The sequence below is a fragment of the Vigna angularis genome, chromosome 2 (genome assembly GCF_016808095.1).
Source record: "Vigna angularis cultivar LongXiaoDou No.4 chromosome 2, ASM1680809v1, whole genome shotgun sequence".
Classification (NCBI taxonomy): domain Eukaryota; kingdom Viridiplantae; phylum Streptophyta; class Magnoliopsida; order Fabales; family Fabaceae; genus Vigna; species Vigna angularis.
The window spans coordinates 48,272,807-48,290,088 of NC_068971.1; the positions used below are offsets into that span (position 1 = coordinate 48,272,807).

At 31.7% G+C, this 17,282-nt stretch overlaps 2 protein-coding genes and 2 non-coding genes across 6 annotated transcripts; 2 read left to right on the forward strand and 2 right to left on the reverse strand.

The window, feature by feature from the left end:
* The first annotated feature begins 1,381 nt into the window (after nucleotides 1–1,381).
* LOC108326919 (ATP-citrate synthase alpha chain protein 3) lies at nucleotides 1,382–7,517 on the forward strand. 2 transcript variants are annotated; one of them, XM_017560531.2, is made up of 12 exons: nucleotides 1,386–1,590; nucleotides 1,678–1,854; nucleotides 2,199–2,360; nucleotides 2,499–2,579; nucleotides 2,939–2,990; nucleotides 3,335–3,449; nucleotides 3,562–3,643; nucleotides 6,077–6,172; nucleotides 6,316–6,417; nucleotides 6,552–6,668; nucleotides 6,753–6,869; nucleotides 7,178–7,517. In XM_017560531.2, the coding sequence occupies exons 1-12, from the start codon at nucleotides 1,492–1,494 to the stop codon at nucleotides 7,247–7,249; spliced, it is 1,272 nt and encodes a 423-aa protein (XP_017416020.2). In that variant the 5' UTR covers nucleotides 1,386–1,491; the 3' UTR covers nucleotides 7,250–7,517. The 2 variants fall into 2 exon arrangements, with proteins under 2 accessions (XP_052729642.1, XP_017416020.2); XM_052873682.1 differs by having other exon boundaries at nucleotides 1,382–1,854.
* Nucleotides 7,518–8,035: 518 nt separating this feature from the next.
* On the reverse strand, nucleotides 8,036–8,109 carry TRNAI-UAU (transfer RNA isoleucine (anticodon UAU)). The gene has a single exon. It is a non-coding gene; the product is annotated as a tRNA-Ile (tRNA).
* A 1,039-nt stretch (nucleotides 8,110–9,148) lies between these two features.
* Nucleotides 9,149–9,221, forward strand: TRNAF-GAA (transfer RNA phenylalanine (anticodon GAA)). The gene has a single exon. It is a non-coding gene; the product is annotated as a tRNA-Phe (tRNA).
* A 1,225-nt stretch (nucleotides 9,222–10,446) lies between these two features.
* Nucleotides 10,447–15,383, reverse strand: LOC108329504 (probable receptor-like protein kinase At5g18500). Of its 2 annotated transcripts, none has more exons than XM_017563732.2 (8): nucleotides 14,579–15,383; nucleotides 13,732–14,426; nucleotides 13,518–13,622; nucleotides 12,826–12,948; nucleotides 12,586–12,756; nucleotides 12,349–12,478; nucleotides 11,332–11,544; nucleotides 10,447–10,957 (listed from the first exon to the last, which is right to left on the reverse strand). In XM_017563732.2, exons 2-8 carry the CDS (start codon nucleotides 14,403–14,405, stop codon nucleotides 10,841–10,843), a joined length of 1,533 nt encoding a protein of 510 aa, XP_017419221.1. In that variant the 5' UTR covers nucleotides 14,406–14,426; nucleotides 14,579–15,383; the 3' UTR covers nucleotides 10,447–10,840. The 2 variants fall into 2 exon arrangements, with proteins under 2 accessions (XP_017419221.1, XP_017419222.1); XM_017563733.2 differs by lacking the exon at nucleotides 14,579–15,383 and adding an exon at nucleotides 14,530–14,552.
* Nucleotides 15,384–17,282: the final 1,899 nt, after the last annotated feature.

Genomic DNA, 17,282 nt, shown 5'->3' on the forward strand with positions numbered 1-17,282 from the left:
TGGACCGGATATGGAACTCAAGTCATTTCTTTCTGCACCTTAGAACATCTTACTGCACCTCCGGAGGTGCATACAGAATCATATGAAATGTGTTTTGGAATAAAATTTTAGAAAAAAATTTCCGAAACTTATAAAATACTTTCTAGAATGAGTTTTACAAAATATCAATACATGAAATATGTTTTGTAAAAAGCTTTTTCGAACACATGAAAAACGTTTTGGTAAAAAATTTCAAAGTTTTTTTTTTACATTTTCTCTCTTATTCTATGTTTGTAGCATTCTTTATATTTATGTATTTTAAAATATTTATTCTAGTCATTATCTTTTAAAAATATGGTGAAAGTAGTTTTTAATGTCATTCATGTGTTAGTTGTTAATTAAATCACTAAATAAGACTTATAGGCAGATTGATTATGTTTATTTTTTATATAATAATATAAACTTGCATTTTAAACAAATATAAGAAATAAAATAAATTTAGATTATGATTTAAATGACAAAAACTATAATCGTGCTTTGAAAGAAGTTTTTAATTCACTAATAGGTAAAAATTAAAAAATGTTAATTGTTTCGGATATGAAATTGAGATGAAAAGTTTATTATTTCATGAGTTATTAAAAATCCAAATATTGATTACTATTCTTTCATTTATATTTGAAAGTTACTTGTAATATTTTGTTGCGTTCGATTTATAAGTCATAATTAGTTTTAAAAGTAATCCATGATTATATTTATGACATGTCTAATCGTCTAGACAATAACTTAACATTGATCAAACATCATTAATATATAATATTTAATTTATAGTTCGTCCTACATGGATCTTCAATAAAAGAAAGTGCATAAAAGTATAACAAAAATTAAACGCTTAATCACAGTGATATGACAACCCTTGACCTAATTTTACTTACTTAAGAAAATAATTGCGCCGTCCACCAACTCCCAAATGATAAATAATGTGTTGAATGGCCACCATTGTGGAGTGCAGAGCGAAGATGACAAAATAGAATCGAGCATGACGATTCACGCACGACATGATCATGCTCATCCTTATCTTACACCAATATTTCAAATGTTTTATTCTTTTCATATTCTTTCCTCAATCAATCTCGTAATTCACATTTTATTCTCTGTCCAGACATTAATAAAAACAGAGAAACACCCAAGGGAAAGTACAATCGGTAAATATGAAATATTTTATGACTCAAATTATTGTTTTCACATTTTTTTACATGTTTTATCATTATATTTTTCAAATTTAATGGGGTAACCTTTTTAATTCTTATATTATTAAAACTAGAAAAATTAAATATTTTTTTTAATTTGAGAGTATACCTAATTATGTCATTTTGGCGTGATTAAAAAAATTGGTAGCGTTGAAAGCAATTACCCATTCGTTCTTCTCTGGCTCCCACAGTGCATAATAAAAGAGCAGAGCACAGAGAACAGAGCACGTACTCTGCATTCCTCATCTGCGTTTGAGATCGTAAGATGGCAAGGAAGAAGATCAGAGAGTATCACTCCAAGAGGCTTCTCAAGGACCACCTCAAACGTCTCGCCTCAATCGACCTCGACATCCTTTCTGCTCAGGTTTCCATAATTCACACGCTGTCTCCTCGTTTTAATTCAATCGATCACTTATTTGACAGGTCTGTTCCGAACTTCGATTCTTCACAGGTCACACAGTCAACGGACTTCGCTGAATTTACAGACCACCATCCGTGGTTGTCGTCAACAAAGTTGGTCGTGAAACCGGACATGCTCTTCGGGAAGCGCGGAAAGAGTGGCTTAGTGGCTCTCAATTTGGACATAGCTGAAGTCGCTGAGTTCGTCAAAGCACGCCTCGGCGTTGAGGTCATTCCTCAAAATGAAACTATTCATGCTTGCTTTTTTCTGTTCCATTTCAACTATGATTTTTGTTTAATTGTAGTTTTATCCTGTTTCACTTATTTGGCTTTGTTGCCTCCTTTTTTTTTTATTCTCCTGCTAAGCTGACACTACACTGCACGTCTGAATTTCTGTTAAATATATATTGGATGTCAAGTTGATAGATGAATTTGTAGGAATCGAAATCTGTTAAAAAAAATTAGAGGAATTTATTTTGTGAAATGATGGATAAAGGAAGCGAAACAGTGCTATTAAGTTTTAACATTTCGTCTTCCATGCCTGAACTTTTTATTGTATTGAACGTTTGGTAGGTTGAGATGGGAGGTTGCAAGGCGCCTATAACTACTTTCATTGTTGAACCGTTTGTTCCTCATGACCAAGAGTATTATTTGTCCATTGTTTCTGAAAGGCTTGGCTCCACTATCAGCTTCTCCGAATGCGGGGGCATTGATATTGAAGAGAATTGGGATAAGGTGTTATTGACTTATGGTTAAATTAAATTGAATTAGTGTTACTGTTTTACTTGCTTTGTCTAGTATGATGCCGTGTTTGTGCTTCCTTTCTGCAAATGCAACCCTGATAAGATGGGAAGGTTGACTGTTGATTGTCAGGTTAAAACTATATTCCTTCCAACGGAAAAACAGTTGACTCCGGAGGCATGTGCACCGTTGATTGCTACACTTCCCTTGGAGGTCAGTATTTTGCCGCTTCCCTTACTTCTATCAGTTTCTTGTGTGTTTGCTTGGGAGTTTACATCATGTTGAGCATTCAAAGAATTCATATAGTCTCCAGAATTGCTCTCGCGCTAACTGTAGTTTAGATTTTGCATTTGGTGAAAAAGTCATACAGACGTGACTGCATGATTTGGATGTGATATGTTTAGTTTCGTTTGGTTCTAACCTCTGCACTATCTCTATTAAGATTTTGAGAGTTTGTTTGAACTTCTCTTTCTTTAAGATAATGCTTGTCTATATTCACTATTTCTTTATTTGTAGAAGTTTTCTTCTCCATTGTGCATCGAACCAATGCTTATTCTAACTCTAACTTACAGATTCGGGGAACAATAGGTGATTTCATACTGGGCGTGTTTGCTGTCTTCCAAGGTATGGCATAAGCAAGCTTGAAAACTACTTGATCACCTCGTGGTTTTGGAACCTAAAGCAAAATATGAACTCTGGAATGTAGAATTTAGAAAATGCTTTAGAACTTTAACATGTGCTTTTAAGTCGTCCATCTCAACTCACTAACTTGTGCATGACTAGTCGAAATAATAATGAATATCGTTTGGTCTATTTAACTTAAAAGATACGGGGGGAAATTCTAAATACTCAATTTTGTGCAAGATAGAATTCATTTGTATTTACTTCTCATAAAAAAATGCTAACTGTCATCACTATCCCTATATGCACTAGTCTAACCTTTTTTTTAACTCCCATCTTTTCCATAGATCTGGACTTCAGTTTCCTTGAGATGAATCCATTTACACTGGTGAACGAAAAGCCATATCCTCTGGATATGAGAGGGGAATTGGATGACACTGCTGCATTCAAGAACTTCAACAAGTATAATCCTTTGATATTATGTCAAGAGATGAATATTTAATTTTTACGTGGAAATTTAGTATCTAGTGCATATAATTAATTGTTTCTAATCTATATATCTTAATGCCTTCAGGTGGGGAGATATAGAGTTTCCATTGCCTTTTGGAAGAGTTCTCAGCCCTAGAGAAAGCTTCATCCATTCATTGGATGATAAGGTATTTTTGTTTTTCATTTTAGGTTTAAATAAGTTTTATATCTTTCACATATTACTTTTTGTTTTATTTTAACTAATCAATAAATTACCTTCTTAATTTGAGCATTTAATAAATTATAAAAATTGATTTAAGTATTTGGAATTTTTATTTATTTGTAATGTTATATTTTATCTTTTAACTAATTTTTTTAAATATTTTAAGATTTTCTTTTAACTCAACTTGTTTTTTTTATCATAATAACTTGTATATTTATAGTTAGATGAAGTACAAGAGAAATTTCTTTATTTATTTATACATATATAATTTTCTAACATTGATTTAATTAACTTGTGAATAGTAAGAGTAAAAGCACAATCCACTCCTGCAAAATTATTATATTACATTGGGTTGTTTAAGATATACTATCGGTTTTAGAATGAATGTAGATCTAGTTGATGTAATAAATTACAAATATTACATTGGGTTGTTTAAGATATACTCTCAGTTTTAAAATGGATGTAAATCTAGTTGATGTAACAAATTAAAAATATTTTACATCGGTTATTTATAATCGATTTAATATTTTAAAAAAAAATTACTCGTCCATGAAGTTATCCATGATGTTGTACCATCTGGAAATGGAAAAAATAGCTTACATCATTAAAGACAATGTTATTTTGCTGTTCGGATTCTACTAAATGATGGCAAAGCGCAAGAAAAGGTTAGGAGTTCTTAGAGACACGAAGATTAGGGCTCACAACACTGGATATGCGGAGGTTAGAGTTTTGTTCCAAGAGCCACCAAATATATAACACGCGCCACCTGCAATGGTGCATCACCAAAGCTCGAGCGAGAACAACAACTGTGTGAGAATTTACGCGAGCGATTACCGTTGAAACGGTTAGGCATAAGAGAGGTGACAGGAGGGAGGTTTATGAGGACAATAGTGAGGGACGCGAACCACGACGAGAGGGAGGTTTGTCAAGGAAGTGGTGAGAGATGAGAACGATAGTTTTGAATGGAGGAAAATAGAAAGAGAATGGAGGAAGAGAGGTTCTCAAAGTGTGAAAATGAAAAGGAGAAAATGAAAAATCAACCATCCTAGTTTGAATTAAAGAGGATAGTACATAAGTTACCTACAATAGTTTCTAGTATTTTTTAAAAGAAAAATATTCTTTAATACACCTAAATTTTGATGTTATTTTTATTTATTTTTTACTTTCTTTTTTTTTGAAAAAATATAAAATTTTACACTTTTTTTTTTATTATTTTATTCTTATATCCTAAAGACAAATGAATGTATCATGATATCATTTTTCTTTTTAAAAAAACAAATAAAGAAGAAAATGAAAAACCACATACCTTGATTTGAATTAAAAGAGATACTACATTGATTATCCACTATAACCGTTGTAGTATCTTGTTTCTTTTTTAAAAAATAACCTTAAGAAAACAAAACATATTACATTGGTTATATATATATTTCGTGTATTTAAACAAATGTCACCGTACAAAAAATCACATTATTTCTTCAAGAACTAATATCATAATATATTGTTATATTTCTATTTTACACGAGTGTATCGTACAAAATTAAAATCCAAATACGATATTTATTGGATATTAAATTGGAAAAAAAATATAATAGTTACTCTAACTTAAGGTTATACATTTGAGACTAAAAACCTATCTTAACATTTATTTTAATATGTAAAATTTATTTGCCATTGCTTTAAAAGATAATTTATGTTTTAAAAGATAATTTATGTTCATATAATGTGCTGAAAACAATTTTATCAACTTTGTATTCTAAATTATTATTATATATATATATATATATATATATATATATATATATATATATATATATATATATATATTAATAGAGGATTTTTGTACCGCTTTTATGAGTTTAAACTTAACTCATTTTTAGAAAAACCATTTTTGGAAAATGAAGAATCTCTTATATATTATAAATTATACTTGTGAGGAGACTAAATATTGATAGTATAAAATTTAGATTCAACAAATGCTTTTAGGATAAAGTCTTATATCATATTAATAAAAAATAAATTTAATTTATCTTCACAAAATCAATTTGTAAAATAAAGATCACTCCTTTAATTCACGTTATTGCTAATGGAATCTCTAACCAGCCATAAGTGTGTTTGATATATAACACTTTTGCACAGTGAGAACTAGGAAAAATCAATAAATTAAAAGTAGAAAAATGCTATTAGAATTCTCGGCATCTTCTGTCACCATTCTGATGAAATTGAGAAAATAGTTCCTGATTTCGGGATAAATCTCGCCTCAATAAGTCGTCCATATATTTACAGGTTGACCTTACGGTTATCATGTTCTTACAGTACATTAGTTCATTAAAATTAATTGCAAATTGCAAGTGGAACTTTTCTGTGTAAAGATTCTTAAGTTTTCTTTTTCATATTACAGACAAGTGCGTCGTTGAAATTTACTGTATTGAACCCAAAAGGACGCATCTGGACAATGGTAGCTGGAGGTGGTGCAAGTGTAATTTATGCCGATACTGTAAGCTTCCATGTTTTATGGATTAATTTTAATTCTGGCTAAAATTGTAAATAAAGGACCATCCCCAACATTGATTGATTACTGAATAACTTCTACTTTAGTATGTCATCTAGTGAGTTAATAATATACATGTTGTTTACTAGGTTGGAGATTTAGGCTATGCATCAGAGCTTGGTAACTATGCTGAGTATAGTGGAGCACCAAATGAGGAGGAAGTGCTGCAGTATGCAAGAGTCGTAATTGATGTAAAACTTACATATCCAATTGATATATTCTTTTTCTTTCTTGTGGCTTAAATTTCTCTAATTGATCATATCTAGTGGCTTTATCACTACATCATTCGTGAAGATTGTGCTCACGAGCCATGACTGTGTTGCAGTGTGCTACTGCAGACCCTGATGGCCGTAAGAGAGCCCTACTTATTGGAGGTGGCATAGCAAATTTCACTGATGTTGCTGCCACATTCAGCGGGATTATTCGAGCGCTGAAAGAGAAGGTATGTTAATGTTAGTTGTATCCTTAGTACGCTTCTACTTGTTAACTTGAAAGTTATGAGTTTGTTTCCCTATCACTCCAACAGGAATCAAAGCTTAAAGCAGCGCGAGTCCACATCTTTGTCAGAAGAGGTGGTCCAAACTATCAGACTGGTTTGGCAAAGATGCGTGCATTGGGAGAGGAATTGGGAGTACCAATTCAGGTAAGGAATGAGGATGACAATCTTTATAGGGATCTCGCTTTGAAATGTGATGTAAATTTGCTCACCTGCTAACCACTGGCAAGCTACTTTTAGTTATCACAATCTGGGAGCGATGAGTAGTTACTAAATCTAAATGCTTAGGTTAATCATTGATCAAACTATTATAGACAATGATTTAAATTTTGAAGTTTTGCAACTTAGTTTTTTACCTTAAAGCTTAAGACAGAGGATTTTAAAGCTAAACAGTTGAAATGCAAATTATTTTTTCTGTATTGAGTTGTGTGATTGTGGCGGTGTTGTGGTTCCAGGTTTATGGACCGGAGGCCACAATGACGGGTATCTGCAAACAAGCTATAGATTGCATCATATCCGAAGCTTAACGCCGAAATTTTTGGCTCATGCATCATCTTTCATTTTTCGGTAACTAACTTGGTGGCGTGTTGATGGATATAAGTCCGTAGTGTGGACCAAGCAAGGACGAATAAGATCCGTGTGGAGAGGATACACGTTGCAAGGAAGCTATTCTTATCTTTTGTCATTGTTAAATCTGGAACTGTTAAATTCCCCAGTAGTGTACGACCAAAATGTAACTTTAGTTGAAGGATTTTTCTTTGAAGTGATGGGTTCAATTCAATGTCTTTTTCCCAATTGGAGCACATGCTCATAAAAAATTTACCTCAAAGCAGTCTTTTTAATTTACAAGAATAGGACAGATTATTGTAAAAAGTTTAGAATTCGTAGTCCCCTTAATTAAGAAAAATAAAAAATAAAAATAAAGTTTAAAATGTTTTCTGTTGAGTTTTAATTTTGCACCGGAAACCGTACTATTACAATAAATAAAAATAAAAATCTGCATGATAAACTTTTATTGGCATATATAAAGATGTCTCAAGCCGCAATGTCAAGATCCAGTACATCGCAAAATGCTTTTGGGGCATTAATTCATGACATAATGTTAAAATCTCCATTGACTGTGATTTGATGTCAGGTCACATTCATAAACAAAAGAAAAAAAAAACATGTAACAACGTTGACAACAAAGCAAGAAGATAAAATGCTTCCGTCCTCGTCACCAGTCCTAGCCGCCGCGACTCAGCCAATTTTATGTCTTAAGTAATTATAAAATATAGATTTATATTAAAAGTTAAGAAGAGAGTTTAAGCCAATGGTTCCGGCGGGGCTCGAACCCGCGACCTTCGGCTCATAAGACCAACGCTCTAACCAACTGAGCTACGGAACCACTACATTTGAATATTTCCATTTACATATTACAATGTTATAAGAAAGAAAGTAGCTACTAGCTCTAGTTTAGCAGACCTAAATATAATTCTTTTTGTTGATTTTGTTTTCTCTATCTCCATCTCTTTTATGTCACAATTCCATTTTACATGCTCAACAGATATTTTATGAAACGTGAATTGAAGAATAAATTCCATTTGCATTCTTTAAAAAATTTGGTATTATTAGCAACAGGAGTGGTCATGTGGTCATTCCTATTCTCAATGCTGTTTCAAATAAAACAGCTCTAAAACAAAGAGAGTATTATAGGAGTGGATATAATATAATGTAACAATAAAAATTAAGAAATCAAAGAAAACAAGCAAAAAAGGTGAAGTGGGTAAGTAAAATTTATTCTGTGTAATAATTGAAGGACTAAATAGATAAAAAGAAAATACGTTATAAGTACCCCAAAAATTTGTATTGTTTTTACCTTCAAAAATCTATGTACGTTTTCTTTTAGATTTTATTATTGTTGTTATTATTAAACGGAAAGTTTTACGTGTTAAAATCATTCACAAAACATATTTTTCATAAATAAATATATGTCATTAACAATCTTATTCTTATAAATATGTAAAAGTTAAGATGTAAATATGAATTATATAATAACTGTGTAAATAAAATATATACATATGCATAAATATTGTTTGGATTTGATTGATGTTCGAAATTAAATTAGAATTCAATTTAATCCAATAGAAAAATAATCCATTTAGATCGAATTTTATTGGATACTGTAAGTTTATAAAGTCCTAAGTATTTTTATATTTAATAATATCAGTTGTACTTTTTTGTCTTTTTCTTCAAAATCACGTATAATTCTTAATCAGAATTAGAGAAATTTGAATCAGAATTTGATCTATTTCAATAAAATATTCATTAAAAAGATTATAAATAAAAATACAAATAAAATAATAAAATACATTAATTACGTATTATGTTTTCTTTATCCTCATTACATAGTTTTAAAATGTAAAATAAAATTAATTTCTCAGGTTGCGGGGATAGCTCAGTTGGGAGAGCGTCAGACTGAAGATCTGAAGGTCGCGTGTTCGATCCACGCTCACCGCATTTTTCACTCTTTTTTCTTAATTCCGATTGATTGTATTATTTTTCCTTTTAAACGTTACATTACAACACATTTTATATAATTTATTAAATAATAAAAGAATTCCTTGGATATAAACACTTTATTTGGCTTTGTTCGGCCAAATAAATTATATTTAAATAATAATTGTTTAAACAATAAATTGTGGGAATAAAATAGCACACGGTATGTTGCATTTTTTATTTTATTTCTAAATTTGGATCAATAATATTTCTTTTTTTCCTTTTGGCAATATCTTGATGCCTACTAATTTTGACAATATTTTTTTTTATATCTCTTGTTTTTTTTTTGGGCAAGGGTAAAATGCTTTTTATTTCTTGAATGTGAAGAATACAGCTTTATGCTTTTAAGATATAACGACAGGGTTTCTTTACTCTTTCTAGAATCAACATTTCTGAGTATTGTTCTTATTCGAGTGGAACTTTACCTTTTCCTGTTTCTGTGGACTAAATAAAAATATCGAATAAAAAGTATTAGCATCCAATATCTTTGAAATTTAGAGTTATTTAAATAATTTTTATAAATGTTAATTATATAAAGAACATTTATTCTCTTAAGTGTAATACTCACTAAAATGTACTATTAAGTTGTTGATCTCAAAGATATTTTCACATCTTCGATCAAGATCGTGTGAATCTTGTGGATGAAAGTGTGATTGGAGAAAAACCCAGGTTCACAAACACAATTTCTTTTCCATCAATGTTATATTTAGCTAGAAATGACAACGGGTGAAGAGTAATTTTTTGTTAGTCATTTGATCTAGAAAAAATTATCTCGTTACTTCTTGTATATCTCGTTGAAAAATACCCGAATATTATTTTTATACTAATATGAAACAATGAATATCCACAAATGAATTTTTATTTAAATATTTTCTGTAAATCCTAACAAAAATTATTTTAAAATTTACACTTAAATAAGTTTTTTGTTTATCTAAAAGTATGATTCAAATAACATTACATCATAAAATATTGATGCAGATAAAATAAAATTACCCCTTTTAAAAGAACTCTAATTTTATAAATTTAAATAAAAAAAGTAAACTTATAAAACCAAACTTTAAATAATTCTTCAATTGTAAATGTTTTTATTACTATTAGTATTACTTAATAATTTGATCTATAAATCACCAACCATATAAGAAAGACGTATACACAAATATATGTAAACATCCGTTACTCACACATATGCAAGAACATGAAGTTTTGTATCTGTTATAAATTTTAGCATAAATATTCACATACAACATATATTTTTTTATCCCTAAATCACACATTCTAGCAACGGACTATGGAATACAGTTTGCAGAAGAGAAAGAAAGATATAAAGTTCTGTACAGACCCCAACGTTATGGGTTATTATCTCAGAAATAGCATCTACACCTTATCCTACACACAAGCAAAGGGACTCCAAGAACTGATGAATGCATGGAAAAAGAAATATTAAAATGAAAATATGTTGAGCTGTACCATCCAAGAATCAGAAAAGCTATGGAAGAAAATAAAAAAGAAGCTACCACTTCCACTTTGTACACCCACCAAATTCTGAATAAGAAGAATCCATCTTAGGGTCATTTGTATTGTCACCCTCTTCTTTCTTCTCTGGAATCCTGAATCTCACTCCTGTCTGTGTCAGAATATTCCTTCTGGGAATCCATTTCTCCACTCCCCCCTCGATTTCTTCTTCGGTGTCTTCGGTCCTGAACATTCACAAAACCATCTCAAATATCCAATATTTTTAAATGATGTGATTTATGCTTCCAAGTTTTTACTCTAAAAACAAGTTAATAGTAAAGTAAAACCCGGTATAAGTTTCTTCATCCAACATAAAGACTGCCCGTAGTTGCTTTTACTTATCAATTATAGAACTAGATTCAAATGTTCAAGGTGCAACATGTAAACATCCATCTAATGTGAATTAAAAAAATAATTAGTAAGTTTTTTGTTGACTTTTACTATAGATAATCCCAGACTAAAGGGGGAAAATGATCAATATTTAATGTATTCATGAAAGTAGAGTGGATATAGGAGCAGAGTTTGTGGACTTAAATCATGGCAATGGGGAAAAACTAACCTCTCTTGGTAAAGGGTATTCCTCTGACTCCATCATGCGAACGACTTGGCCCATCTTGGGCCTTTTCTCAGAATCTGGATCTACACATCTTAAAGCTGTTAAGAGAGCCCGTTTTAAAGCTCTTGTGGATGGCTTCACCTCAATGTTGGGGTCCACCACTTCTTCTGATCTCCTATTACCAACCATCATCTTCAGCCAATCAACCAGGTTCACCTGAAAGCAATGCAGATAATTGGTACGGCCAAGTTAAAAGCACTTTATCAGAGCCTGTCATGTAGAAATAAGTTATAAAGAACACAGAATTCTTGTTAATAATCGAGCAAAGGGTGCTGGATTGAGGAATATTTATAGTCATTCACCCAAACTAATCCTCACAGAAATAATGAAAGTAGAAAAATAGTGTTAATTTTTTTATCCCAGAGAACAAGTAACGAACATGAAAAAAAAAATATTTATCATGAATCAACTAAGGATTTATCCTAAAGTTGTAGTGAAAACAATGAACATGCAAAAAGAATAGTTACTACCATTGTTAAGAATATTAGTTAGTGCTATATGCTTCAAAACCGAAGATTAACTTTAATTCCTATCCTTGTTTTACTTTAACTGTCAAATATCTTTTAAGCATAATGTCCCGGTATAATCCCAAGCCACTGCTTCAAATCCTGCAAACAGCTTCTCCACCTGAGCCAAAAGGTCACATGCATCTACCTTTCAACAAACTTCACTAGGTGTGGAGCCTTGTACACTGGGTCACTCTTTAATGTCCCAATTATTTGCTTCTTTCAGTGTTGGAGAAAATAATTAGATTTTATAGCTATAACGTATGTTTAGATTAGCCTCATATACACAAGACATCCATACAGATACTTTGCTGCAGCAATTTAGCTGAATGATCCTAACTCACTGCAGGATTTGAACCAGTACACAGGATATTTGGCGAAATGCTGAAAAAACAAGTGCGCACGCATACTGAAAACTAGATTTTGCCCAAGAAAAACAACAAGTTTTACTCACTTCATTTGCTGGTCGACCATAGTCAACTGGGTCTCTTCCAGTAATTCCTTCCAATAGCAAAACACCAAAGCTATAAACATCACTCTTCTCATTTAGGAGACCAGTATTTGCATATTCAGGAGCCACGTATCTGTGAAATATTTATAGCAATAAAGAAATAAGCATAGTTTTTTATTTTCTCACCAAAATAACAATACTGAGAATGGGAAAGCTTCAGCAAAGCACAAAATCACAGACCCAAAAGTTCCCATGACTCTTGTGGTGACATAACTCTTCCCAGCACCCAATAACTTGGCCAGGCCAAAATCAGAAACCTTGGCATTGAAATCATCATCAATTAATATGTTGCTTGACTTGATATCACGGTGTACCACCTTTGGCTCAATTGCTTCATGCAAATATGCTAGCCTGTTATAAGTAAATTGCTTTATATGAGGACTGAGAAAAGATAGAAGTAAAATAGATGCAGACGCTCACGCTTTGGCTGTGCCCAGCAGAATCTTGATACGTGCTTCCCAGGTAAGGTATCCATGGTGGCGCATTCCTCCATGAAGCCATTGCTCTAAGTTTCCATTATTGACATACTCATAAACCAACATCCTGTGAATGTATCATAACAGGACAAATATGTTTCAGTGAACACATATCACCCAGTAGCAGATTAATAAACACGCACAATTCATATTATTCCGGAAGAAAAAAAACTGTTTAATTTAGCTAAGCCGGTTATAATGTTATATGCTAGGTTGTCAAACTCAAAAAAGTTCACATAAAATTGAAGAGTTTCCATAAACTTGTAAGACTTTACTGAATATTAAAAACCCAGTAATGACATATATGCATAATATAACACTAAGCACAGCAATATTTCCACATTTTAATTTGATAATATAGAAAAGTAGCAAACCACCATAAGAAAGTGCGATGATACATCAGCACTATTAAGAACAAACTACATAACTGACCTAATCATATATAAACACATCTAAAGTGAAAACAATTAAAAGAGGAGTTGATTTCTTCAAACAATTTGAGTCTTAGAGCTAACTCGTTTTGGTTACTTATAATTGTACAAGTGTAAGAGTGTAAGAGTTAACTTGAGAAATTGACAAGGTTATATGAAATCATTTATATTGAGATGATAATACTGTAATTGATAATTGTGATACCTGTGGGTTCCCTCAACGCAGAACCCCAAAAGGCGAACCAGGTTTTTGTGTCGGACATGGCCAATAGCTTCAACTTCCACTCTAAATTCTTTCTCTGCTTGACCACTGCTAAACCAAAAACCTTAGAGTTGAATTTCAGCCGAACAGAGAAGGAACAAAAGCAAAGCAAGTAAGGTATCTACAATAGACAATTGGACATTGTACTGGAACTCACATGTTATTGAGTATCTTTTTAACTGCCACTGGAGTTCCGTTGACCAACTGACCCTTATAAACCACTCCATACCCTCCTTCTCCCAGGACATTTTCTTTGGAAAAACGGTTAGTGGCAAGTTCAAGATCCCTCAAGGTAAACCAGTGACCCCAACCCAAGTGAGAAAATTCTGGAAGGCCAGATAGAGGTGAGGGAGCTGTTATAGGGTGTGAAGAAGATTGCTTGTACACAGTAAACGTGCCAGAGCTACCTTCTTCTCCGGACTGTGAGTGTGAACCGCTTCCATCTTTCTCTATGTAACGAAATGAATCTGAGTGAGTGTTGCTGTTCCCATTCTTCATCTTCCCCACACCTAAATGAACCATGACATTGTCTGATTCCTTGCCACTGGACTTGTCCCGAATTGTAAGAAGTATTCCATCGCGAGGAGCAAATGAATTAGTTGGCACTTGTTCAACCCGCACTTCTTTGATTTCCTTTGACACGGTTGGTATTTGACTAAGGGGAATCCTGTCTTTCTCTTTTCTAGATTTCTTCCTTGACGAAAGGCAAAGTGAGACCACAGAAAGAATGACTATTATTGACAAACCAACTACAATTCCAATTATTTCCCAAACTTTGAGACCGAAAATTGGAGTTTTCTTGGATAATTCAGCATTAAGACCAGACCCCATTTTTCAGAAAGCCTCAAATACCTGCAATATGCAACACAAAGACATTATCAATATCAATCAATCAGCACAACAGAACACGTTCATAAAAAAAAATTGGAAGGAAAAGGAACCAAGAAACACAAACATGAGATTGGAAATAACTCGAATTAAAGAGATAATAATCACACTCTGACCAGTACTCATTCAGAAGAACAAGTGAGAAGCCTGAAATCCCAGATCTTTGAAATAGCCCCTTCACAAACTAAGAGGCTGAAACAATGGAAGAAACTCAAAAGGGCAGATCTTTGAGACCTCCGAATGTTGGGGTGTGAGCAAAAGCAAGTTTGCCTATATAAGCGAGAATCCTATTCCCATATATATGCGGAAAATGTTAGAGTGAATCTAAGTTGGAGTGGAGCTATCTGAAGAACAGAGAGAAAGGTGGTCGGGTAAGAGGGAGATGAAGGGGAATGTGAGTGATGATAAAGAGGAAGGGATGGAGTTATCAGTGGTAGGTGATGAGTTTTGGAATAGATGCCTTCCAACGCATGCATATAAACAAACATCCATTTTCTTTTTCTAACTTCAAAACTCTCTTATGTAATGCAAGTACGGCACCACAAAAACACGGCTATGCTTCTCCCTCTTTCCATTTCATGAACATCACTCTCTATATGCCTAACTATTTTCATTTCAATCCTTCTTCTTTCATTCCATTTCGTGCTCAGCCACGCTGTGAATTTACCATCCATCAACACCTGTATCTCTCAATCTTTATCTTTTCTTTTCCTATTTTCCTCTTACCCCCTCCTCCATTAATGCCACATTCATGTTTTTTTATCCATATTCTAACCAATATTCAAATTTTAGTTTATGTGGAATCAAATCCCTTTAACTAAACCTACCCAAGATCATATTTTTAATCCATGTTTGAGGAAACCAATACAGAGCCCACCATTTTGCTATTATAAATTTAAGTTACCATTCTCTGTGAGTAAGATATGTTTTACATTCACCATTTAGTTTATCCTTTTGCTTCTCTTAAGAGAAAACTTAGACACCATATTGTATTAAATGCATTGTACATTATTACGACAGAAGAAAGTTATTAATTACCTGTTAGTATTTTTGTTTAGAGAACTAACTACTTATTAGTGCTGGAGTCCATTCCTAATTGCTAAAACTCATGAACGATTTTTATAATAAAATATACGAATGGCTTTTCACTGATTACAATAAGATGAGTATTTATTAACACCTTTAAATGATATTTAACAGTCAGACTGTGGGAAAACAACGAATAAAAAAGAAAGAAAGAAAACAATAATCAAATCAATTAATGAAATTTAACATGGCTATATTAAACGCTAAACAGATACATACTAGTGTTTTTATTTTTTATTTTTTACTTTTATGTGACCAGAATAGTTTTCTCTCAAAGTTGGAGAACACTATACTATCAATTGCAACAAAATGTTTAATTGAATTACCAGATTTATCGTCATCCATTAACGAATTACCATGTTGGTATAAAAATCAATATTATATATATAAACAGGTGTAAAATTTAATGATAAAAACAATATTTTAATTAAGTCTTATGTGCGTAAGTTTAAAAGTTAGTAAGTTTGTATGAATAAAATTTTAAAATAAAAAATAGTTTTCAAGTCTCTAAATATTTGAAGTTATTTTTCTGAGATAAATTAAATATTGACATGCATTATATATTCACCATCGCTGTTGTAAACTTTAATAAACATAATATTTATCATATACTGTAAATGATTTACATTAATTAACGATTGAATATAATTATAGCTACATTACTTTATGTAAGAAGATAGCTATTTTTTCGTGAAGATTCTAAGATATACAGTTTCAAAAATATGTAGTCATAAAAAAGATAATATATTCCCTCACTTCATGATTTTAATAACATTAAATGTTAATTTAATATAATTATAAATTAAATTAATATTGTGAAATAAATGCATGTCTCTATTATGAAGCAATCACTAAATGAATGCACGCCGTTATCGATGATTGATGATGTTTGTGAACCACAAGATGGACTTACAAAGGAAAAACCCAAATTCTCATGTTTTTAAACATAAATTCAATAGTTGATTCTACTCGTAAACATCTTCGTTCTGAATTTAAATTAAAGAGGAAATAAATTGAAAAAAATAATAATTTTAAATTAGTAGTTACTGATTTGTTATTTTATCAAACATTTTTTTTAATTATTTTGTTTTCTTTATCCCAACGTATGTCAAAGCCGCTCAACATACCGTTAAACTTAGGCCACGATTTTCATTGGGTTTATTTTATTTATTTATAAACACGTTATCATGATTAGCAGATGAAAGAGAAGAGAAGAAACATTATTTGGATTAGGTTTATTATAGGTACTGGAAATTAGAAGGTGGCATTGAAATTTGTGGACGAGTTCTAATTGTGAACTAAGTTAAATGTCGGGTTAATAGGTTGAGGAAGATTGTAAATTCTTTCACCATGCTAATGATACGGTCAAATGACCTAAACATCTTAGTCATGCCACCAAACTTAACTTTTTCAGCCACCACCGTAATACATTGTTTAACATTATAAAAAATATTGTTCTAAGAACACATGAAGTGTGAGTAAGATCACATCTAACTTTTTTTTTTTAGATTTCTTTCTCTTCTTTCATCGCTCTCAAATATGCATGAACAATTTTTTATGAACAGTTCTTTCTATTCAAGTGAACTATTTAAGTGAATACAGTGTTAAGAAAGAATTGAATATAATTATTATAATATCATAAACTCCTACAACTTACTTATAGAAACTTTTTAACTTTTTTTCTCTGATTGTACATTAGATAGTAAAATGTCACAAAGGTCCTATCCATTACAA

Excerpts from the sequence above, each read along its gene's own strand:
- LOC108326919 (XM_052873682.1), top strand. The coding sequence starts at position 1,492 with ATGGCAAGGAAGAAGATCAGAGAGTATCACTCCAAGAGGCTTCTCAAG. Across the intron at positions 2,991-3,334 it reads CGTGTTTGCTGTCTTCCAAG|ATCTGGACTTCAGTTTCCTT; the intron begins GTATGGCATAAG and ends TCTTTTCCATAG. Across the intron at positions 3,644-6,076 it reads TCCATTCATTGGATGATAAG|ACAAGTGCGTCGTTGAAATT; the intron begins GTATTTTTGTTT and ends TTCATATTACAG.
- LOC108329504 (XM_017563732.2), bottom strand. The coding sequence starts at position 14,405 with ATGGGGTCTGGTCTTAATGCTGAATTATCCAAGAAAACTCCAATTTTC. Across the intron at positions 13,623-13,731 it reads AAAAAGATACTCAATAACAT|TGGTCAAGCAGAGAAAGAAT; the intron begins GTGAGTTCCAGT and ends TTGGTTTAGCAG. Across the intron at positions 10,958-11,331 it reads AATACCCTTTACCAAGAGAG|GACCGAAGACACCGAAGAAG; the intron begins GTTAGTTTTTCC and ends GTGAATGTTCAG.